The sequence below is a fragment of the Haliotis rubra genome, unplaced genomic scaffold (assembly GCF_003918875.1).
Source record: "Haliotis rubra isolate DU_JTF1 unplaced genomic scaffold, ASM391887v1 Scf270, whole genome shotgun sequence".
Taxonomy (NCBI): domain Eukaryota; kingdom Metazoa; phylum Mollusca; class Gastropoda; order Lepetellida; family Haliotidae; genus Haliotis; species Haliotis rubra.
In genome coordinates, this window is record NW_025766781.1 from 134,486 (window position 1) to 161,065 (window position 26,580).

A 26,580-nucleotide genomic window follows, 5' to 3' on the forward strand; every position below is an offset into this window, starting at 1 on the left:
GTACACGAAGTAAGCTCATGTATTCAGAATATGTTAAGACTGGCTATCATCTCCCAAGCCAATCTGTAAAGCCAGCTTTATATAACAACACCACACCAAGCCATCCAGATACACCCAGCAGCACGCAACTCTCTCCCAACACAAGCGATTGCATAATCACAGACACATACTCAAGCAATGATGACAAGCAATGTGATCAGCAATCAACAGACCCTGCTGGACAGAGTAATGAAAAACAAACAAGACAAAAGAGATGTTACAGTTACTTTCAACAACCACTGGAAACGTGCATTCTCTGGAGTGCACAGAAGTAAGAACAGGCGTTTTGTGCTCAGTTACGTTCGTGCTGACGACCCTTTTGACGTTGTGAAGGATGCAATCTGTAAGTATGCATCAGATCGTGGTGTTACTGTCACGAACACTGTGCTGCTAAAACATTGGGACAGCAGATACAACCTAGACCATCAGGATAGCTGTCTCCAGTAAGTGTGCTGACGTCATAGCAGATGATGACTGTTTCTGGCCCGAAAACGTCAACTGTCGTGAGTGAGTGCGAAAGCAACAATGGTACGGTGATAACAGACAATAATGACCATGATGAACGTCATGAACATTTTACTTATGGCAATGACGCTCTCCCGTATTATCACTTGGAACGTTAGGGGTGCCGCTACGTGTCTAGACGAAATCAACACCAAACTAGACTGCACAGATGTGATGTTTATCAGTGAACATTGGCTACACACAGATCAGCTATCCCTCCTTACAGATCTACATACAGACTTCGATGTGTATGTTAAGTGTCAGACTGATCACTCCTCACTCAGAGGAGCAGGAGTCGCCGCTATGTTTGTACGTAAAAGCGATAGTTACTCCACCTCTAGTCTGCACATCCCGGAGAGTGATCATGTGATTGGTGTGCAGCTAATTACGGATAAGACTCCGATCCACATCATAGGTGCACGTCTTCCATCTACCAATGTCTTGGACAGTGTATACAGTGAAGAAATGAATACCCTCTTTGAGGCATATGACAGACATTCCTATAACGGTGAGACTGTCCTGGTCGGTGACTTTAACACAGATCTACGTGACTGTAAATACATGAAATCTAGATCGAGAATGCTCCTTCGAGCCTTGCATGAACGGAATTTGATATCTGTCATTCCACTTGATGATCCTACATTATATACTTATACAAGCAAATGTAGGGATATCCAAACTATGATTGATTATGTTTTTGTCAACACAGAGCATAGATGTAATGTCATTGATTACGCCATAGATAACCGTCAGCTTTACAGTATATCTGATCACTATCCCCTACAGGTATACTTAGCTCCAGACACTCGTCACCGGTCCTATGGTAACGCTCGTGTTAACTGGAGGAAAGCCAGTGACGTTGACTTTATGTTATATAGATATGAGACTGAGAACTATTTCAGAAACGTCTCATTCAATGTACATGATTTTTCCTCCCCTAAAGCATACATCGATTATTATCTTGATTACATAGTCAAATCACTTCACGCTTCAGCTGAAATTTCGATCCCCACAGCAAAATTTCAATCGCATTTAAAACCTTACTGGAAAAACGATAATCTAAAACACTACCATAATTCAATGCGAGCTGCACGTAAAGAATGGGTCTCACATGGAAAACCACGTAATAGTGACGATGTATATTATGTAAAATATAAACAAGCGAAGCGTATCTTTAGAAAGCAACATCGTCACTCCAAAAGCAAATTCAAAAATGATAAATTTCAAGATATATATGAAGCTGCTGAAGTTGACATACAAGAATATCTCAGAGTTACAAAGCGTAACAAACGCAATAAAGATCATATACGAGTTTTACATTACAATGGTGACTCGTGCGACACACAGGAAGATATATGTAATCTGTTTGGTCAGTACTTTAACGACCTATCGCAACCATATCATGATGAATCATTTGATGTATCTTTTACTGAGCATGTAAATAATTTTGTTGGTGATATCTTGTCATCCCAGAAGACCATCGTTATTTTCACAAAGATGTAAATCCACTATTACTGTGCCCCTTCAACAATGATGAACTGTCTGTATCTATTAAACGTTTAAAATGTGGTAAATCTCCTGGACCAGATGGCATCTTTAATGAACATGTTAAACGTGCGGGAAGATCGCTATTTCCCCATATCCTTACGTTGTATAACGCTATTGTTTCACATGAATATGTTCCTCAGATGTTTAATATTGGTAGCATTTTACCAGTACATAAAGGCCATGGTAAAAGTAAGGATAATCCCTCTAATTATAGAGGGATTACGCTTACTCTGTCATTGGTAAATTATTTGAAAGGCTTCTGCTGTGTAGAATTGAAAAGTGGGCAAAAAGAATACAAAGGCTTTCCACACCCCTTTCAATTTGGATTTAAGAAGGAGCTGGTGCAGAGATTGCTGCGCTTGTGTTACGTGAAAGTATCTCTTACTATACGGAAAGAGACTCTACAGTGTATTGTACGTTTATGGACAACGAAAAGGCTTTTGATAGAGTTTGGCTTAATGGATTGTTTTATAAACTACATCATTTTGGAATAACCGGAAAACTATGGCGTCTTCTCTATATTATGTGTTCATCCATGCAATCTTACGTTAAGTGTAATGGCCACTCATCCCACATCTTCCATGTAAGACAGGGTTTTGGCCAGGGTCGTGTTTTATCAGCCTGGATGTTTACGCTTTATATTAATGATTTGTTGCATGAACTCAATCACTCAAACTATGGACTCTGTCTCCCTTGGGGTAATACACCAGGTATTCTTCTAGCTGATGACACCACACTGCTTAGCTGTACTACTGAAGGGACTCAGTCTCTCTTGAACATTCTATATGATTATGCAAACAGGTGGCATCTCAAGTTCAACGCATGCAAAAGTGCAATTATTGTTTTTAACAGCATTTGCAACGGTGCTTTTCCAGACGTCTACATTGGCAGAAACAACATCCCTGTGAAAACAAGTGTTGTTTATGCCGGTGTGAACGTCTGTACATCAAGATCATCCTCTGCTCGCACTCTCCAGGTATGTGAGTCGCAGTTTTTCACATACCTGGATTAAGACCACCAAAGTATAAGCCATGATTATGATTAACATTTACTTTGGTGGTCTTAATCCCTTACATGCTGTACGCATTTGGCAAAATGTAATTCTACCATGTGCTTTGTATGGTTGTAATGTTTGGTGTGAGTTATCTCCCAAAGAATATGATATGCTGGAATTAGTACAAAAATATTTCTGCAAAAAGGTTCAAGGTCAAAACAAACGATCCAGCTCAGTTATTGCCAGAAGCTGTTTGGGACTCATTTCTATGCAGCCATACATAGAGCAGCAAACCCTCTTATTCCTCGGGAGATTAATACGTGCTGATATCAGTTTTATCTTTAAGAAAATGTTTTGTTATAGATTTACACAGTTCATGTGTGATGACGCTCCTTCATTACGTCTAAAGTGTAAGACCTCACCCATCTTTCATATGTTGGCTTTGGTTAGAAAATATAGAATGTATGACTTAAATATGTACCTGGAAACTTCTGTATTTCCCAGTAAACAACTATGGGCACATCAGGTTAAAACAGCTATTCATGAAGCAGACACCAAATGTATTATTTCAGAACTTTCTACAAGAGCAGCGCTAGCACGGTATAACCTTACCTATGAAAATTGACCGAGCAGGTTGTGGTGTCTTGCCTTAGAAAAGCATCTGTGCTTCTTTGATATTGCAGTTCTATTACACATCGGTACTTACGTAATACAATCTCATGAATGTCTCTGTGGTACGTTTGCCTTTGACATTGTTAAACATGTATTTCTTTATTGTAAAGAAACGCAGTATGAAAGAGACAGACTAACTGAAAATTTAATCGACATTCTTGATGTAGAAACGTTTAGTAACCTTTGGAATAATGATGACGATATATTACTCTGTTTTCTACTTGGGGGTCGCCCTATTCAGTGCACGAAGGACCTCGACTATGAAACATGGACAAGGTGCATAAGCCGAATATGCAGAACTATTAAGTTGTGGAAACGATATTTCTATGAATGTGTATAATTTCTGACTTGTGTAAATACCATACACATAATACCATATGTGTATATCCATATAATACCATATTGATTTACTTGTAATGTACCTGTAAACCTTGTATTTATCTTCATATGCTATGGAGGAAATAAAGTATATCTATCTATGCACATTTAGCCTAGTGACAAAATATATATATTAAATGATATGGAAACCATAATAACTTGTCATGTCCGTACCTTAAATCTTACTTTCACCTTGCCATTCACATTTCATCTCTGGATAACCATCTTGAGGTGACACAGCGTACCTTTCTCGGTGCCCTTTTCAAGTGTGGCGAATTTCTTGCAATGTTCCTGTATAAAAGAAAAGATCTTAGATACATCTCTACCAAAATCAGTTATCAACACTGTCCCTTCACTGTCTGCCAGATATCTTGCTAGAAAGTGGATTACCTTTTCCAAGTTTAGTATGCCATCGGTTTATCCATTCCACATTACCTCACATGATGCCATTGCAGTCCCAGTATTTGGACTGTTCTCCAACAATATTGGGAGGAGGAATATGGCTGATAGCTTGGACATTTCTTCTTGATGGTCATGGGGTGTATGTTCTGAAGAATGCGTTTCATCCAAGACAGTCCACTGACGTTTTGAACTAATTTCTTGCAATGAAAATTTTGAGTAGTTCCCGAATTTCTGAATTTGTCCGAGGTTTTGAGGAAATAATCTCGGCCGATTTGGTTAACATTGGCCTCGCTTCATTGTCATGTCTTCACCGGATGGTGGTCCTATAAAGCTGAATCCTTTTTGCGATAGCAAAGGGTATTGAAGGTTTGGCTGGTGAAGTAAATGAAGTGAAAAAACTACGATCTGGTTCTCTGTTGATCCAATGCAGGAAACAGATCCAATCTCAGATTCTTCTCTCAACAAAAAGTTTAGCCAAGGTTCCTGTTGAGGTTTTTCCCCACAGGACATTGAATAGCAGCAAAGGCATCGTCCGATGACATAGGACGTTGCCTCTCAGATATTGCTGAAGCTGACATCATCGGAGAATTACGCTCCCAAGGAGTTACTGATGTCAAACGTTTCTCTGTTAAAAAGAATGATGCTGTCACAAAAACGAATACTTATCTGTTCACGTTTTCTCTTCCGACACACCCACAATCACTGAAAGGTGGTTATGGCATCTTAAGGGTCGATACATTTATCCCTAATCCCTTGAGGTGTTACACCTGTCAAAAGTATGGCCACGGATCTAAATCGTGCAATAACCCAGCTGCTTGTCATCGGTGTGCTGCAACATGTAACAACAGTAGTCTGTGTCAAACCTCCCAGCTGTGTAAACTGTTCTGGTAACCATCCATCTTCCTCCAAGGATTGCCCGACGTGGAAACTACAATCAAAGATATCCAAACTGAAGCATGAACGGAATATTCTCTTCCCAGAAGCGAAGAAGATTATTCTCGCACAAGAACAGCCAGGTCCGTTATACTCAACCACTGTTTCTGCATCTCTCCAGGCTTCAAAACAAAAACTTGTATCTGTCGGTTGCCAGACAGAGTACACATGGGCAAGGACTTCCGCACCCACGCTGCTGTCTACTGAAGTAAAGGCAATGCTTCCACAAGTGAGCTCTAGTTCACAAACTTCGACGATATCAAAAGGTGCTATTCAATCAAAGACATGTTCTGAGATATATCAGTCCAAATCTCAGAAACATTCATCGCACTGGGACACAATAGTGAAACAAACTTCTAAATGCAAATCAATCAGTGAAACATCAAAACAGAAACAAAGTGGCAGAGCCCCAAAGGGGGCCAAAAACCCGATCCAAATATTTAATAAGTTTGGATCCCTTGACGACATAGATGTGTCCGACCAAAGCCATGGTAGGACGCATAGCTTGTCGCCCTCGAAGAAGGTGAGGGGTAGATCTCCAGTCCATCCTCCGAAGACATAATGTCCTCACCTATAATACAATGGAACTGTAGAGGACTGAGGACTAATTTAACCTATTTACAGTTATTAGTCCAAGAATATGAACCTTCAGCGTTTTGCTTTCAAGAAACTTATCTGAAACAGACAGATAATTTTGACCTACGTCAGTTTAGTGCGTATCATTCTTTTTCTCCTCCTGGTGATAGAGCTTCTGGTGGATCATCAATCCTGGTGAGGAGTAATGTTATCCATAGCAGTGTTCCTCTTAAAACGATTCTTCAAGTTGTTGCAGTTCGACTAACATTACAGATTGCTTTTACTTTGTATTCTTTGTATATCCCACCTTCAACAGCTGTTCAACTTACGGATCTGCAAGATCTCTATGATCAATTACCTAAACCCTGTTTAATCATGTGGGATTTAAATGGCTACAACCCACTCTGGGGTGGTACTTATACAAACACCAAAGGTAAATTACTGGAGGATTTCATTTCAAATAATGACTTATGCATTTATAATGACGGCACAAATACTTATTTACATCCTGGCACAGGAACCTATTCTGCTCTTGATTTATCTATTACTGACTCCAAACTATTGAGTGAATTCGAATGGTCAGTCCACGACGACCTTTGTGGGAGTGACCATTTCCCAACATTATTAAAACCATTAATTCCATCTGATGTTCCTCCTTCATCAAGATTGAATTTTAAAAATGCTAACTGGCCTTTATATGAAACTCTTTGTGCTGACAAACTAAAACCTGAACTTTTTAATGATATTCCTGATGCCATAAAATGTATTTCAGATGATCTAAATAACGTAACTGACGAGTGTATTCCAAAGTCCTTTTCAATTCCTCACGTCCGAAAACCATGGTTTACAGATGATTGCAAACAGGCTAGGAAGGCAAGAAAAAAAGCAGAAAGTTAATTTCGTCGCCATCCTATGGTCCACAATTTAGACAAATTTAAAATTCTAAACGCTAAAGCAAGACTTTCAAGCAAAGTAAACGCCAATCTTGGCGGAACTAAGTCTCAAAATTAATTCACGCACTCCAATATCGAAGGTATGGAACATGATCCAGAAAATCAAAAGTAAGGGCTCTAAATCCAGCATTCACCATCTGAAAGATGGGAACCAATTATTGACTAATAAATCACATATTGCAAATAAACTTGGTGAGACGTTGGCCAAACATTCTTCCTCATCTAATTATGTACCTGAATTCCAAAAATATCAAAAACAACAAGAAAAGAAATCTCTTAATTTCAGTTCAGATAATGGGGAAGACTACAATGAAACCTTTTCGATACATGAGCTACATGCTGCTCTTGATCAGGCTCATGATACTGCTGCAGGGGCTGATACATTATCAACTCCTGAAGCACTTACCTGAATAATGTTTAGAGACGCTCTTACATATTTTTGAAGACATTTGGACATCTGGAAATTTTTCTTCGTCGTGGGGGGATGCTATTATTGTTCCCATACCTAAACCTGGACGTGATCATACTGATCCCTCTAATTATAGACCAATTTCACTGACTAGCTGCGTTTGTAAAACCATGGAACGCATGATCAACAATCGACTTGTTTGGTACTTGGAAACCAATAAACTTATAACTAATATACAATGTGGTTTCCGTAAAAACCGTAGTACCATCGATCATTTAGTGCGTTTAGAATCTTTTGTAAAAATGCCATAATTCATAAACAGCATGCAGTGTACACGACATGGAAACATGGGATTTTAAAAGATTTACATGCCTTTGGATTACGAGGCCGTTTGCCTCAATTTATATCCAACTTTTTAAATTTCAAGTCCGAGTGGGTTCAACCCTGTCTGACCATTACAATCAGGATCAGGGTGTCCCGCAAGGCAGTATTTTGTCTGTAACATTGTTTAGTATCAAGATCAACAGTTTATCCAAGGTTTTAAATGATTCAATAGATGGATCACTTTTTGTGGATGATTTTAATATTTCTTGTCGTGGTAAAAATATGCATACTACTGAACGGCAACTGCAGTTGTGTTTAAACAAAATAAATAAATGGTGTCTTGAAATGGCTTTAAATTTTCTAAATCCAAATCTAATTGTATACATTTGTGCCGTAAATACAAACCGCATAACGACCCTGAACTATCTCTAAATGGCACACCCATCAAAGTTGTAAAGGAGGCCAAGTTCTTGGGTGTTATTTTCAACTCGCATTTAACTTTTCTCCCACACATTAAATCTCTTAAAGCTAAATGCCTGAAGGCACTTGATTTGTTAAAAGTTGTTTCCAACTCAAGTGGGGAGGGGACCAAACTACCCTCCTACACTTATACAGATCACTCATCCGTTCTAAACTAGATTACGGCTCCATCGTGTATGGTGGAGCCTGCAAAAGCAACCTAAAACTATACTGAACAGCAAAAGAAACGCAGGTTTCGAAAAAATGAAATTTCATGAAGGTAAGCGTTCATGTTTATGGAACGTTCATGGTAAAGTGACGTCATGATCCCCGATGAGATGATGTCATGCAATTTGACGTCCATACGAAACACGGGCACAAACACACCAACGGTGCAACAAAACAATAATTTTAGCACGTGCATCGACGGTTCTGGATGGAAAGCATGCATTTCACTCTGAGGTATCCTTTATAAAGGTTTGTGTCAAAAAACAGTTCAGCATTGACGCTAGGAGGTGTACACGCCACACAAAGAGGGGAATGGCCATTGGAAAGTTGCACCGAGGTAGCTCTGCAACCGCTGTAGCTAGACAATTGGGCTGTCATTTTACCACCATTACACGACTTGCTCAACGTCATCAGCAAACCGGGGTTGCTGCTGATAGTCCCTGTACCGGACGGCAACGAGTGACAACTCATACGCAAGATCGGTTCATCCGGGTCACTCTAAGGAACCGAACTCAAGCAGCAACAGTAACAGCAGCCTTAGTTCTTGGGTCAAGGGGAGCAGTGTCCAGTGATACGATTAGGCGTCGTCTTTGGGCTGCTGGAATCCACTGTCGAAGGCCATATGTGGGGCCAATTTTGGCACGTCCACAACGCCAATGACGTTTGCATCCCTCACACAGCAAGGGTGTCGATGGATTGTCTGGCTCAGAACAACATTAACATTTTGCCATGGCCATCTCTTTACCGGATATGGCTCCCATTCTGGGACGAAATTGGACGGAGAATTGGGGCAGGTAGACAGCCACTCACACTTGCACAATTGGAATAGAGATTGGTGTTTTGGCGGAACCAATTGCCTCAGGCATCCTTTGAGACTCTAGTGAACTCAATGAGGCCACGTTGCACGGCCTGTGTGCAAGCTCAAGGTGGCAATACGCGCTACTAAAGAGACTGTCACTTTTCGCGTTCAGGGGTATCTCCATTTGACGGACTGTGATCAATTTGACCTTATTGCAATTCAATGTCAACAGCAACTTTTAGCTGTTAAATTGACAGTGTTTTCTATAGAATAAATGATTCGAAATGATTTTGGTTGTCTTCTATTCAAAAACTTCACAAAAAGCCAGACTTGCGTTTCTTTTGCTGTTCAGTATATTAGATTCTGTCCACCACCAAGGTCTAAGACTTTGTCTTGGGTCTTTCAGAACAGTCTCTATGTCGAGGCCGATAAGCCATCTCTTGCCCAACGACGTATCAAATTATCTTTACAGTATCTCACTAAACTATATTCAAATAAGTCTAACCCTGCATATAACTGTGTCTTCAATCCTCTCTATGAGGATTTGTACAACAAAAAGCCTTCTCTTGTTCCACCTCTTGGGCTAAGAATTAAACCATTCATTTCTGCTGCTGGCATTGAGCTGGAAAATATAGCTCCTTCCCGCCTTATCTCTTCTCCTTGGCAATTGGTAAGACCAGAAGTTGACCTAACACTGACAATGTTTAAAAAAAGCAGACACCAATGAATTACAATATAAATAAGAATATAATCAATTAAAAGTAAATATAATACATACAAATCCTTATTTACAGATGGGTCCAAGGACGGTGGCACAGTGGCTTGTGCCACTGTCATTGGATCCAGAACAATATCTTATCAATTAGCAGATCACAGCTCTATTTTTACAGCCGAAGCAAATGCCATATCAACAGCCTTAAAATATTTTTTAAATCACCCTAAATACAAACAATATATAATCTTTTTCTGGCTCTCTTTCGTGCCTTCAGGCTATTAAAAATCTTTCTTGTAAACATCCACTTTTATTAGAAATTATTGAATTTGTTGGTTGCCCAGCCATGTTGGCCTTTCTGGGAACACCCTGGCCGATTTTGCTGCTAAGGCAGCACTCAACAAATCTGTGACACCACTTCATCTTCCATACTCTGATTACAAACCTCTGATTAGATCGTACATCCGTGATCTGATGCAGAAGAAGTGGGACACCCAATTAGGTATTAATAAATTACATGAAATAAAACCCTATATTGGTTACACGTACTTGGGTTGTCATTCCAGATTTGAAGAGGTCATCATACAACGATGTCGTATTGGCCACACAAGATATACTCATTAGTACCTATTGAAAGGTGACGATCCTCCGTTTTGTATCCCTTGTGTATCCCTATGAATTCTCCATCATAAGGGATAAGTATTTCAATGTTAAAACTGTTATGGATCTTTTTAATGCTGTTCATTTTCATTCAATGCTTGTTTTTTTTAAAAGGAATTGATATAATTAATGAATTTTGATTAATATGTTGTTTAGATAGATGTATTTCAATGATATGTAGTGTGAAATAGTAACTTAGATTGTCAGTGGCTGTACTCTCAAAGGGGGGTTAAAGTACTGTAAAATTATTGTCCTCCTGGGAGAGTAAGTAAGTCCCAAAACTTTCAAAGTAGATTTAAACATACTACTATTTTAATCGTGGAATATATGTTCGTTTAATTTGTGGCTAGATTATCTAAAATTGCTAGTGGCTGAAGGGATGGTGTAAATCCAGCTGGGGTCCATGCAGGAAGTAAATGTACTGTAAGTCCCCATGGTCCCTAGTATGGTGATCTACCTTCAGTTATTGGCAATATATAGCCTGTTTTTACCTTGTATTATCATCTATAGTTAAACTGTTTTAGATTTAATTACTAGTTTTAAATTCTAATCTGTGATAAGCTAGTTATTTTACTGTCCTTCGTTGACAGGTTTTTACAATTTACCATTACTTACTATGTATAAAATTAATTGTTCTCGTCACGATATGGCTGAAATATTGCCGATGTGACGATAAATTTGAACTCACTCACTCACTCACTCATTCTGATATCATTTGTATTGACTCTTAGACCAAGATTGTCTCCATTTATCTTTCCATCAGTTCCTGAAAAATGAAGTCAAATCAATCCTTAATTATTGATATGAAACCTATGACATAAATTTATTATTTGCAACCTGAATTCAACCACTGCTGAACACACATCTAAAAGTAAAATTAACTCCATCACAATAAGATAGATAGTAATTGCAAGTGATTTTACCTGCTCGTGGTTGAGGCCAATGTTGTTGTTAAAAAGAACTTAGAGGGCCGCTTTCTGCATGATGTTTTTGTTTGTTTGTTTTGTTGTTTAACGCTGCACTCAACAAGTCAATTAACCAGACAGCCCGTTCCATTTGGTCGTTTTTGTATGTTTGTTTGTTGTTTAACGCCGAAATAAGTAATATTCCAGCTATATGGAGACGAGCTGTAAATAATTGAGTATTGACCAGACAATCCAGTGATCAACAGCATGAGCATCGATCTACTCAAATTTGATACAATGACATGCGTCAACCAAGTCAGCAAGTCTGACTACCCGATCCCTCTTACGACAGTCCTGGGTTGTTGAAGACCAATTCTAATCCGGATCTGCACGGGTACCTCCTGCTATAATCATTTACAGACTGCCGCCAGACAGCTTGATTACAAACAAACTATAATGGGAGGGATGTGGAGTTGAGGGGGTAAATGGAACACATGGGTAACACATTTTAACATAGTTTCTTAGTTAATTCGGTTTTACGCCACGTTTAGCAATATTCCAGCAATATCACGGCGGGGGATACCAGAAATGGGCTTGACACATTGTACTCATGAGGGGAATCGAACCCAGGTATTCGGCGAACGCTTTACCCACTAGGCCCTCCCAGATGATTATTTTATTAACCCAACATCAAGGCATGAACAACAACACGGAAGAAGATTACCGCAGACAAATACAAAATGCATGTCTCCTGTCAGATTTTTAAACTTCCATGAGCAAATACCCTCTTTCCAGTCCCTTCTTTCTAGTTAGATCTGCTATGACACCAACTTTAAACGCAAAATAGAATGAACTGACAACTCAAATATAGAGCGAGTTGAATGTTTTTTTGTTGTGAGCGTGATGGCGGCTGGTGTAAACAGTCTCTGCACTGCTAATACTCTTTTGTTGTTGTGCAGTATCATTCAATGTGTGGTGAAGGTTGTTGTTTCCTTCGAACTCAAAGGTATCTTGTCACCAAGAGCAGCATGGATGTCATCAGATTATACAGGGCAACCCTCTCTCAGTTTGCAGAAAGCAGCCATTAGTATCTAAAAAATGCACTGATGTTTTATGATATGAAACACTCTTCCCTGGAACATACATGATTGTAATTTGTGCAGTGTTTCAACTTCTGGTGTATTGGGCTGTGTCAACAGTTTTTCTGCGGAGATCAAAGGCTTACAGTTTATGGGTTCAACTTTATGCTCTTCAGAATATCTCATGGAGGCTGGTGATATGTTTTCTGTGTCACTCAAAGGTTTCACGCTGTCTTGCTTTGCTGCTGAATTTATGCAAAGACTGAGATTCAGCTGTAACCTCAGCTACGGACTTTCACCTTGTAAGTAACTTTCTGTCAGTTTTTACCTTGTGTTTGGGTACTGTACTGATGGGTCTGCATTCTCATCATATTTTGTGTCCTCACCAACGTGGTATTTCTTCCTGGTATCACCAGCTGACGATTGGGGTTGTCTCTTCACACGCTGCAATGTGGACAGTATACGTATGGCATTCTGTGAAGCAGCCAAACTAAATTCACTCCGCGCCTACTGTCAACAATCATGTTTATAACGATGATAGTTTGTTAAACAACTTTCTTTGTGATACATGACAATTTCTAATAGATGAAAAGATGCCTCGACACCTCATCCCTGTATCGCTGGGCATTCAAATTTCCTCGGCTGAAAACTAGTCTTCTGGGGGCCGTTTCACAAAGCGATCGTAGCGCTACGACTGTCGTAAGTCTATGTTAAAGTATGGGAGTTACGATTGTCTTAGCGCTACGATCGCTTTGTGAAACGGGGCCCTGGTTCTCTGGCCACAAATGCCCCCTCCATCGAGCGGATGAACTTCTTGAGGGCTCTTTGGCGTCAGTCGCTCTCCTCTTCGTCGACAACCAGCAACGTCGCTGACTACGACGTACAATTGGTGCTCATTGCAGTCTGCGTTGACGGTGTATCCCACCGGAAAATCATTCACTGCTGGATGAACAAAGGCAAGAACAAACAAACTAGGCTTGGGTGAGATTAGACGTGTCACGTGTACTTTAATTTGTTGTGGGGCGGGACTGAAGTTCGAGAAACTGTCAGGAGTACTGTCGTGGTATACACGGTCACCCATTCAACGACCAACGTTGCTCAACTTCAACTGAATTGTGACCTGGGCTATATGCACAGGACCACATACCACCGCGTATGTCGTATTGTAACATCGACAATACCCTTGAAACATATTTAATAAACGACCCACCACCTTATCATTTAAATTACTGATCTTTTGGACTTAATGTCACCAGAATGAACATTTATGAAATTTTATAATACTTAGTGATGAATTTCGCCGTTTTTCAAGTGTAAATATTTCAATGATCAAAAGGAAATTAACATTCTGAAACACTTCTCAGAAACTTAAAACTCCAACAATTATTCAACTGCTATAACTCATTTGTCCAACAGAAACTATGTAAATTTGTTAAAGGTCACATGCAACGTAAAACACAACTTTGCAGATTCTGATACCTTTCGGTATGGACTTACCGAAACAAATCATCAAAAAATGCAAATTCACCTTATAAAATTGAAAAATAACGCGATGAAAAAAACGCGCGAAATCGGAGTTCAAACGATTCAGCGCTTGGGGGAAAAGTGGTTTCAACAGCTGGGCTGCGCTCATAGAACATGCGCAGTGACATAGGTTCGCGCAGCTTGTAAGCGGGTTGTCCGGTGAATACTCGGTGAAGGCTTTGGTGTGAGCTATTTTTCTAATGTTTTGTTGATATTTCACAGGCGCGAGCTTTTTTATGTTATGACAGTAGATTACCGATTTAACTATTTATATATGTGTCTATTTCACCACACGTTCTTCTTACCGAGTCACTTTCTCAGTTCGATACTTAAAAGCAATGTCAATATTTAGCATTGACAGAATTTCTAACTGTGATATAGATATGTCTGTTTTATTGACACCTATGTGTCTGCCTACCTGTCTGCTAATGACAATATTCAATACACAACTTCAATCACTGACCACATGCAATTTGAATTTAACACCTATCAAGCTATACACCATAAACAAAACGCATTGCTTTATGGCCCTAGTGCGGTCTCTGTCACATTATGTAATTACACAGACAGGCAGGTGTGATACTTGTACACATGACATGTTATGATGTCTGTTGATTGCAAAATGTTATACACAAAAAATGAGCATGTATTTAGAAAACCCAACATCTCTATATATACACACACAATGAGGGCATCTGCAAATGAACCAGCCGTTACACTTGAGTGCACACCCACCCGCTCTGACTGGGTTCGGTATCCCGGCTGCTTCGTTTCTAGGGAAGTAAACCCAAGTACAAAATATTGCACTTTTGATTTGCGATTGTACGCTTTTAATGTTGTTTATATGTTTTTTTCATAATCAGCAATGTATATTATATGTCATGAATAAGTGATAATTGCGTTTTAATTATGTTTGATTTTTTTGTTGCATGTGACCTTTAACATTATAATGAAAAGTGTAAAAACGCCGGGTAACCACTGTACACCACCATTTAAATGATGTTTTACCTCACATGCTGATACACTCGGTCACAGAGAAAGAAAGTGGTGTTCTGTTCTGTGGGTGGGTTAGTTCCGTTAGTTTTACGCCGGACACGGCAATATGCCAGCCACATGGCGGCGGTCTGTAAATTATCGAGTCTGGACCAGACAATCCAGTGATCAACAGCATGAAGATCGATCTACGCAGTTTGGATTGTTCTGCCCTGTACACTAGATGGACAAATGTAAGGTAGCCAAGGAAGGCCTGGAAACCTTCGCCTTGCACTCGTAGAGGTATGTCCAACTTCCTGGAAAACAGAAACCATGTTTATGCGAGGTGAGGTGATGTGAATTGGGTTTAACGTCGTACTTGAAAATATTTCGCTCATATGACGACGTGCATGCGTGTGTATGTATGTGCGGCTGCTTGTACTAGCCCAGACTGAAGCTGGTTTTATAGTGCTAGCCCACTGAGATACCATGCCGCAGTGAAGCATGAATACCCCACTCAGACACATTATTCTGACTCCGAGCCGACCAGTCCTTGTTGTACCCATTTATTCTGCGCGCCAGGCAGGGACCAACAAGTACCATATTTTAACGTCTTTTGGTATGACGCGGTCGGGGATCGAACCCGCGACCTTCCGCTCTCAGGACGGACACTCTTACCACTACACCACGGAGGCGGTCCCATGTTTATGTAGTTTGTCTATATCAGCCGCTATTTGGATTTGATTAATTCCTGTTTTGCAGCGACATTTTAGTCACTTGTTGCTGACAAAATAGATTACCCATTGTGCTGCTACCGCTGCTTGCAGCTTGCTTGTAACACAAGTCGCCAAAATAACTCATTCTAATAATAGCTGGAGGAAGCCCAGTCGAGCCTATGACCTTGAACCCAACGTACTCGTTGTTTCCTTATCAACTTACCTCACGCAAGGACCTCAGAAAGAAAATGAGATGAGAATATAGATGATTCATGTTTCTTAAAAGAATGTCATTTAAACCTAAGCGTGAACACCTGAAGTTTTACCTTTTGTGTGTATCGTATGCATAGAGCAGAAGGTACTTTGCACACGGCCTTTTCCCGCGTCACCGAACAGACGACATACGAAAGGCAAAGGCGCTGCGGAGAAAATGCAGGGCGAACGCTGGCTCAAGGTGTGCGCTGTACTTCTGCTATATTCGACATGTTCATATGCACATGAAGGTAAGGAACCGTTGCTAATTCATGGCTGGGGGGTGGGGTGATGATGATGATGATTTTTAAGGGTCACCCAATTTGTTCTGGGGAGGTAAGGGAGGCATCAATTTTGTACACATGTACTAGTTAGTGGGTGTCATTGATTTTGTACATGACATGCATGGGGAGGGCGGGTTCACTTATTTTGTTCGGGTGGTCAGGATCGCTGGCTTGGTTGACACGTCATCGGTTCCCATTTGCGCAGATCGATGTTCATGCTGTTGATCACTGGAGTGTCTGGTCCAGACTCGATTATTTACAGACCGCCGCCATATAGCTGGAATACTGCTGAGCGCGGCGTAAAACTAAACTCACTCACTCACTTACTTTGTACATACAATTTAGAGGGTGTGGGAATTTGTAATGATAGGTGACTTGGTAAGCAGGGTGTCATCGTACGTCAACTCCGTGGATTGTGGCTCATATTAGTGCATTTCGGGTTTGATTGTTGTGCAGCTAGAGGGCTGTCTAAGGAGTCAGCAAAATCTTTATTTTTAAAGAAACAAACAATCAGACAAGGGTGTATACTATGTACTGTTCCATTGTGTCGACTGTGCCTAAAATTATGTGAATATACTACTGATGTCTGGACAGTACATCTGATCTTTGAAGTTTATTACAACTGATGTCCAATATTGCAGTTTATAATTGAGTGCGTGGGTGAGATTGGTTTTGTCACGGCGCCAACTACCGTCCAGGGAGTCTGGACGGATAATGATCCAGGATAGTAACCAAATACACAAACAGATTGTTGATACAACCATTTATTAAAGCTAATTACCCGCTCAAGCATGAATGAACTAGCACCTCAAGCACAACAACAAGCCGCTAAAAACAACAGGTAGCTAGCTAATTAAACTCGCCTTAATAGACTAGCTCGACCATATATTGACTGATGAAGGAGTAAGAATATACTAGTACTTCGAAACGTCGTGACCCTTCACAATAAAGAAGTTGACATCCATAAATTCTTGCCTTTATGTGTAACCCTTCTAAATGCCATTCAAAGACTCCATATATTGACTGGTGACACCTAATGAGTGGGGGATAATAAGGACCTAACTACTGCCACTTACAGGGAGAGTATCGGGCTAATAAACATTTAACACCCCAAGTGACCAATAGGACATACAGACCAGAACAAGATATACCATCACAAAAACAAGTCTTGAGCTCCCAACTTCGGTCGTCAGGTCATCCCACAATTGACAACTAGGAAGCAGGTCGACATGCACAAAGCAGTCTAGGCCTTCCCACGTGTATGGACAACTGGCCACGTCCAACTATGACGTAAACGCGCGGACGTCGCGAGGTGAAAGTTTGCATCTAGCCTCTGTCCAGCAAAGAAGTGTGCTAAAGTACTTTCGGAAATAGAAAATTATATCTACAATTTATGTAGTTAATATATGAAAGTGTGAAATATCTGTTAAACAAAGTTCGACCTAAGTACAGTCTCAGTGGTAGGGAGATAGGAAACGTAGAAAAAGGACTTTACTGAGGAGAGATTAGTGCAAAGCGACTTATTTCGAACAGACCATGGCTTTATGCAAATTAGTGTGCTATGATATTGTATTACAAAGGACACTTTTTAAATGCTCATTTTGTAATTAAACTTAGCTTCATTATAAACAATAGATTACATAAAAAAATAACTATAACACTGAAGCTATTAAGGATGTAGCTGCTATGGAGTCTCACTATCACTAAAAAAAGGAACAGGTAGGAGGTGTCGTCTCAAAAGCAAAAGCAGGGCGGGTGTCGCAGACGGTGGTTGAGGTTGGGCTGGGTGAATAGAGATATCAGCTAAGATAAAACAATCCTTTAGGCGAATTACACTGGGGAAGAAAACGGCTTGTCATAAAAATTTACAAATATTATCCAGTCCTGTCGATCTTCTGGTGGTCATGCCACCTATATATTTTTAGACATTTCATACGATGGCTGATATAAGCTTTTCTATGGGATCATAGTAGATCATACTCTTTTACACATCACAACATAAACTTTATGAAAGAAAGACACGTAAGATGTTAATCTATAGATGAAACATATTCAACACACATAAGAAAGCATAAAATATCTTTGAGATGTCCCATTGTGCCTGTAGGCAGCACATGCATTTCGAGCGGCCTAACTGACATCTATAGTCTGATCTATTGTTTTTAGCAGCCATCCGTATTTTTTTCTAAATTTTGCCCGATTTTACGAGTAAACATGCTTTTCTGGATATCCTATTACGCAACACACTAAACGCCCAGTAAGGCCGATGTGGGTTATTTCGACATATGCTATTTGCAATTGTGTAAATTTTAGGAATACAGAGTGACAGCCTTAAAAATAGTATTTTTCTATTTCCGACTGTACATTAATGCCTGGGTACATAAACGACAATTACTAACGTGTAAACGTATGTGAAGGGGAATGCACGCATAAGAAGAGCGTGAGCTTTACTACAAATAGACATAGGTGGATATTGAGACGATAGTTTGTACAATTTTGTAGTTAGCAAAACCCCTGATAAATAAGAGGTATACATATAAACGCTTATATCTCCCTCATAAAAACAGATACAGTGACGGGAGTCACATGTACAAAAAGATAGTATACTCCTCTACAAGAGGGTACATACATATGTGTTAAAAGATGTTGATTACAATGCATAGCAAGCAACAATTAGCACGGGACGCACGGCTCAACTAGATGAGCTGAATAAACAAATGCGCAGGCACTTACGGCCATGTTGCGTACCACACACGCGACTCGCGTGACAGGTTTTACGCCGCTTTTAGCAAAATTCAAGTAATATCACGGCGGGGAACACGAGAAATGGGCTTCACATATTGTACCCATTTGGGGAATCGAGCGTGACGTGACGTTCGAGGTGTCCTAAGGGCGTATTTCATTCTCACCGAACAGGATGTCGACAGAATGCAAGTCAAAACGCACAGTCTAATCCTGTATTATTGTGTATTGATATTGAAATGTATGTCCTATCGGGAGCCCTTGTAAAGAAGGATCCGCTCGTGTGCCACGACCCTAATACCGCGCGTCCCGTGATGAAACACGTGGTTGGGGATACGTGTAAGTTTTGCCATGTTTTGTCTGCAGTGTTATGGACTTAATAAATTCAGTACTTTCTGTTTATTGATGGGTTTGGGTAATAACGGTTTAAATTGGGTCGAGGACGAATGCTTTAAAATTAACATAGTACTTCGTAACATATACACGCACGTACGCACGCAAAATCACAATATTAAGTTCGGTACATGCGACGAGTCATCCTAGCAATAACATAAGGTAATAGTTGTTATATTTATATCACAAGAGACATTCAGTGTCCAGCTATATGTAAACATATCTTAAAGTGTTACAATACATAGTCTATCTATACTCACAAGAGACAAGAAGGTGGATTTGACATTCAGTGTCCAGCCATATGTAAACATATCTTATAGTATTACAATGCATAGTCTATCCGTTCCCTGCGTTCAGATCAAGAAAAGCATGTTTCATTCAAATGAGGTCTCAACGCAGAAAGGATAAAGTTTTCAGTTTGGGCCAAATTAATACTGAATGTTGTTTCATGATTTATTCTGTTACGATACATTTGCAGAGGGGTAGCCTGGTAAAAGCGTCGCCTCGTCACGCTGTAGATCCGGGTTCGATTCCCCACTTGGGAACAGTGTTCGAAACCCAACTGTGATGTACCCCGTCGCGATATTGCTAGAATATTGTTTAAAGGTAGCGGAAAACCATTCTCATTTGCTGAAATGCTGTACTATCAATAAGCATTATGAATATACAGTTAAAGACAACAGGCATACGTTAAGGGCCTATTCTTATCGCACAGAGGTCGTCATTAAAACACGAACATAACTTATGAAACATGTACAGGAAGTGCTGCTTTAAAATGAGAAATTTTACAGCTATTGCAGCGGTCTCTGAGTAACCAAGCCTCAGGCGGGAAAGTCAGTGATTGATATTATGAACCTTTAAACTTTGGTAACTGGGGAGATATTCAAATCCGGAATCACGCATAATTCGTATTAGGCACAAAGCATACCAATACATCGTAACTTTGACGGGGCGTTTCTGATTAAGGTTACTTCTGGCACATCACGGACCACCATTACGACCCAACCTACTGGTCTGAAATGCGGTCCTGCAGTGACGAAGTTCCGGTGCGTGGTATCTATGGCGACTACTGGTGTGACTCCCCCTGGCGGCTTGTCAATGACAGCATCAACGCCATGGTCAGCATCAAGGACGATGTAGACTTTATTCTCTGGACTGGGTAGGCATGATATATTACTCATACCACTTTGGTACAATCAATAAGGACAAACCAAGGATCATAATCGAAGCAAATGGGGGATTCGAACTCGTGAAAAGCGATTCAAGACCGGCTTAAATACTCCAACATGGCGAATTTCAAATCTTTAGCTACATGTTCAATATTTCAAAAGAAGAATCATGATTGGTATAGAAATGAAATTCGACCTATGAGACATTGGAGAGTGATAGATAAGCGAATACAGTGATAGCGTGATAAGCTACTTAGTCTAAGTAATCCATGGCAATTACAATGTTGCAAAATGCATTATGAGTTTGGGGGTCTCGTCACGCCGAAGGCTCGGGTTCGACTCCCCACATGGGTACAACGTGTCAAGCCTATTTATGGCGTCCCCCGTCGTGATATTGCTGGAATATTGCTAAAAGCAGCGTAAAAGCATACTCACTCACTCATTACAAGAGGTATCGTCCGGTTCTTTATTTTCAATTTATTTATTTTTCAAGACAAACAACCTTCATTTAACCAGTGTATTTGTACCCCCATTCTATAATGAAAATTCCCCTGCACCTTACGTTGCTATATCTTTGTTTCGGAAACGACGAGTGCGCCCTTTCGTCCCTAACCTACTACTAGAGCTATGTAATTTCTTTTGAAGACCAGCATTAACGCTTGGTGCTGAATGTGTCTAAACGTACTAAACAGTTACGTCCCTTTGAAATGACGTTGCTTCTGCAGACAATTATATATCACTAGAAACGGCGGTACTGCGTTGCAACCAGACCCTGTTACTTTTAATGACGAAACCATATACCCAATGTTTTCCGTTTAACATGGCTTGGTTATTTTATCAGTTTGTTAATATATACATTACTCATGTATTTCCGCCGTGTTCCAGGGATAACATAGGACATGTCGATGATCAATACGCCAATGAGACATACGTACTGAACATCCTCAGACGTATCACGGACGCCCTGAAGACGGCGTTCCCAGGGGTCAAGGTCTACGCCACGATGGGGAACAACGACTGGTACCCATCCGACCAGCTCCCAGACACACCGCACCTCCTGTACAACGCCACTGCGGAACTCTGGGAAGACTGGATTGGCGATGCAGAACAGATGGCGAACTTCCGTAAAGGTAGACAACCCTATTTCCAAGTTGGAAAGATAAGATCAGAATGTTTCCAAATATTTATAGTTCGTCTTTGACACTCGATAAACTTCTACATGGATCTGTCTAACGTCATATCTACATGGATCTGTCTAACGTCATATTATCGGAAGAAGTCATTAACAGTAGTATTTTTTTAAACTTCCGTAAAGGTAGACAAGCACTCTGTTACGTTGGTCAGAGCCAATGATTAGAATCTGATGATTCAGTTTTGATAGCCGTTTTGCTCCACCTTGAGTAAGTGTGGTATGGTTTTGGATTGGGTGACGCATAGCAAGTTGAAACGTTTCGTAAAGCCACTTTATGTTGATAGTGATCAAATGTGTGTGGTTTTACAGCCGGTTCCTACCATCTTGTGATATGGTTTAGTCTTTAAAAATGTGTTTTATAGAATTTATAGTAGTGTATGGGTGTTCTGGATCTTAGATTGAACTCGTGCATGTGTAAAGATTGGTGCCCTTAGCAGTGCCAGGATTCGCTAACGGAGGAAATCGTTCAGATTAATATAATTATTCTGTCAGACCTTTTCTCTACCAATTTTAAAATTTGTCACTTTTGGTTTTGAAATTTGATGCCATGTTAGAACAGATATGCTGTTGGTGTTGAATGTACTATTGTGAGTTAGTTTAGTTTTTAGCAATATTCCAGCACGATCACGGCGAGGTAACACCAGAAATGGGCTTCAATCGTTGTACCCATGTGGGGAATCGAGCCCTGGTCTTCGGTGTGACGAGCGAACACTTTAACCTCTAGGCTACCCCACCGACCCTTCTGGTGCTTAACCCATAATCTCATGGCAGGTGCCTACTACACCGTGAAGACAGCGCAGGGACTGAGGATTATAGGGCTGAACACAAACATCTACTACAAGTCGGACAAACTGACCGCTGACATGACCGACCCCACTGGTCAGTTCGCCTGGCTGGAGGGCGTTCTCCAGAAAGCCAAGACTGATGGAGAGAAGGTAGTAACAAAGCAGAGTATATATGAAATTGATTCCAGATGTAGGATAAGTACCTTTCTTAAAAAAACCTTACAGAGTACATCTTTTCTCAATATACATGTACGTAAATGTTTGGTTTTCTGAAAGGCCTTTATCTCAGCCTGATGATTCTCTGATTTGATTCAAAACTATGTCTTGTTCAAACCGAATACTTTTAGTATATATTCCGACCAAACACAATATGAACAGAGAAATCCGGCCATGCTTGGTCCACCGGGCTTCTCAAAGTGCAATGATGCCAACACTGTTCTTTCTGGCATTTTGGCATTGACAATTAAACCATTTAAATCAGCAAACACGATAATCTACTCTCTGTGTCCTAGAAGCCACGCTTAAAAAGAGTTTCATTGCGCGACATTTTGTTGTTTGGGATATTATAGTGTTTTTATAGAAAAGATCCCCACTTTCTATGCTCATTTCCCTGCTGAAGGTGTTGATTACCGCCCACGTCCCTCCAGGCATCCACGTTCCTGGGAAGGTCAAGCGTTTTTACACCCATTACAATACACGCTTTCTTGACATCAGCCGTACATACGCCGACATCATGGTGGGCATGTTCTTCGGCCACGACCACTACGACGGATTCAAACTCTTGCAAAAGAATGACGGTGCGTTCCTGCCATTTTCATTGGTTATTTTCAACCATCTTCGCAGATAATACTTTATACTTCAATAATATCGAGGTATCTAACTACTAAGAGACAAAGCGACCAAGATCCATCAAACCAGAGATGCAATTTAGGCAGGTTCCAATATACATTTCCTCAACATCCTCAAATTCCACTTGTTTGGACGATCAATGACATCTAGAATTGTGTTCTTAAACCTTAATAGTTTGAAAGTGATAGACATGTTTATTATCAAAATTTGATCACTCACGACATATTCTATAATTTCGACATAAATCATATTCCAATAACCAAATGTTCTGATGGAGATGGCTGTGTCAAACTGCAAACACATTGCATTGCATGAATTTGTGCTGAAAATGCTGCACTCATATGCACTCATTATTTTAGTACTTAACGTTTGCCTGTTTGGCACAATATATGCATATACGAAATCCTACTCAGTGGGGCATTAGAAGCAGTGTTTCATGTTTGACCATGACGGACATCTGAAGATGTTCCTTATACACCTTCAGCCACGGAGGTTGGATAAAATATGTGAATCTTTTAGCGCTGTTTTTGATTTATCAAAATTGTTAACATGACTGTGCGAGATGATTGGTTCTGGACTGATTTTCTTGGTATATTTTAGGGAGTCCGGGTGTGCCAATGTTCATAGCTCCATCAGTCACACCCTGGCGGTACAAGATCCCTGAGAAAAGCGGCGATCCACACAACCCAGCCATCAGACTTGTCAAGTACTACCATCAGACCGGAGTCCCTCTTGACATCCACCAGTACTACATGGACCTGACTGCCAGCAACAGAAACAACGCCTCTGACTGGAAACTTGAGTACAAAGCCAGCGAAGCGTACGGTCAGCCTGATCTCTCGGCAGTTTCCGTTGATAATATAATAAAGGCCTTCAAGACAGACAAATCTCTTCTTGATAAGTATATCAGGTACATCTCTGTCATGGCTAATGGAGAAACTACTGTGAATGCCTGTGATGCGAAGTGTCGAGCTGAATTAAACTGTGGTTTCATCCACTTGACCGAGACGTCGCTCGATTCCTGCTACACAACAGTAGTTGGAGGTTCGACAAGGTTGTGTTCTTCTTCCTTTCTTATTGTCATGTCAGTTGCCGTTTATTATGGACTGTTTTAGAGAGAAGTTCTGTTTAAGGTCGATTTCTGAACACAACAATTTGAGAGTCCTTTTTTCTATTTTTGTACTCTACATTTTACATTGATCGACATTTTATATTCCTGTAATCCAGTTATGTGAATAAAACATCCTCGATCAGAACACTTGTTACGTCATATGTCTTATATCATTATTGTTATGTCATGTGTCACTACAGCGGTGCTGATATAACAGCATATGCTTCGTGCAAGATCCTTCAGTGCAAGTATTTATACGAATTCCATTCACTCCGTTGCAGTACATTCGGTATAAGTCTTCCGAATATTCAAGTTTACATTAAGGAATCACACTGGATATTTCGGAACCTTTTTATAGAAATCCATGAAATTGTGACAGAACGTTTTGTTGTCACTTTTAGGTACATTATCTGTCAGTGATAAAGTTAATTTTTACAATTATTTTTAAAGTTAAAAGACTTGATACGAAGAGAGAATAAATTAACCAAAGGCATCCTCTGATTACCGTATCATGTTTGTCTGTTAAAATACCTCCAAAACATCAGATATGTTGAAACGTATTGCCTCAGGGAACTTATTTCTGGGAATGTTTGATAATACGACACCATACGTCATACTTCGGGATGTTTACTTTTGTTAAAATGTTGAAAATACACATGACATTGTCAGAAAACGAATGAAATGAGATTCGTTGATGAGATAATGTTGTTTAACACCTCAGTCAAACATGTACGAAGACTAAAGTCACACAAAACAATTCCAAGCAACAATTTGAATGTTATTCACATGCAGTTAATGATTTCATAAGTTGCAGCATTGTTTATATCCTGTGACACCTGTGAACCTAGACGCGATGAAAGCCTTTCCTTTCCATTATCAAATAACAGATCTCCATTGTACAATAATCGATTTTTAAAAAATGGATCATATTATTAATAAGTATGTGCTCATGGATCACTACCACGTGACGTTAGATGCTGTGAGCTATAGAGTGAGTGAGTGAGTTCAGTTTTACGCCGCTTTTAACAATATTCCAGCAATATCACGGCGGGGGACACCAGAAATGGGCTTCACACTTTGTACCCATGTGGGGAATCGAACCCGGGTCTTCGACGTGACGAGCGAACGCTTTAACCACTAGGCTACCCCACCGCTCGAGCTATAGAGGAAACAACGGAATACTTTTAACACGTGAAGAACCGAGCTTAACGACTCTGCTAACAAATAATATTGAACTAATCAACTAATGTCACACGACTGAATGTCACATCAACAACTACTGTTACACTTGTACCTAACAGCTCATACTAACACCTAATCTCACACAAACTACTAATTTCATATTAACACCTAATCTCACACCAACTACTAATCTCATACTAACACCTAATCTCACACAAACTACTAATCTCACACAAACTACTTATCTCACACAAACACCTAATCTCACACAAACTACTAATCTCACACAAACTACTAATCTCAGACAAACTACTAATCTCACACAAACACCTCTCACACCAACTACTAATCTCACACTCACAACTAATCTCACACCAACTACTAATCTGACACCAACTACTAATCTCACAGTAACAACTTCCTGCATCCTCTACCCCGGCTTTAACAATCTGAACGTCAACTCGGTAAAACAACAAAAGGCATATATGTCAAGAGAATGTTTTAATACATAAGCATTAGGCAAACAAATGAAAAGGTGCCAACATGCGGGGCGAAGAAAGGCACTTATTTGATTTCCCCTTTACCTCAAAAACCAATAATACTCCTGGGAGGGTGGAATGGGTGACAAAATAGCAAACGTTGGACGACAAACACCATGCGGGCGCGAAACCAACATTAGTGAAAATGTGAAAGGGAGATAACGGTAATAAAACCTACGTGATCATGCAAAGGGAGGTCACTGGTGACAAGCATCTCAAAATATAGTTTACTAAGGTCAAATATTACGTAGCCTTGGTCCCCATCTTGCTGGACGTTTGAGGTTCGTTGGTTGGCC

General features: G+C 40.2%; 1 protein-coding gene across 1 annotated transcript; it reads left to right on the plus strand.

Annotated features, from left to right (window-relative positions):
- The first annotated feature begins 16,056 nt into the window (after nt 1-16,056).
- LOC124280634 (acid sphingomyelinase-like phosphodiesterase 3b) lies at nt 16,057-24,708 on the plus strand. Its single transcript, XM_046716616.1, has 6 exons — nt 16,057-16,289; nt 20,424-20,616; nt 21,512-21,756; nt 22,590-22,753; nt 23,223-23,400; nt 24,053-24,708. The coding sequence occupies exons 1-6, from the start codon at nt 16,217-16,219 to the stop codon at nt 24,565-24,567; spliced, it is 1,368 nt and encodes a 455-aa protein (XP_046572572.1). The 5' UTR covers nt 16,057-16,216; the 3' UTR covers nt 24,568-24,708.
- The last annotated feature ends 1,872 nt before the right edge of the window (nt 24,709-26,580 follow it).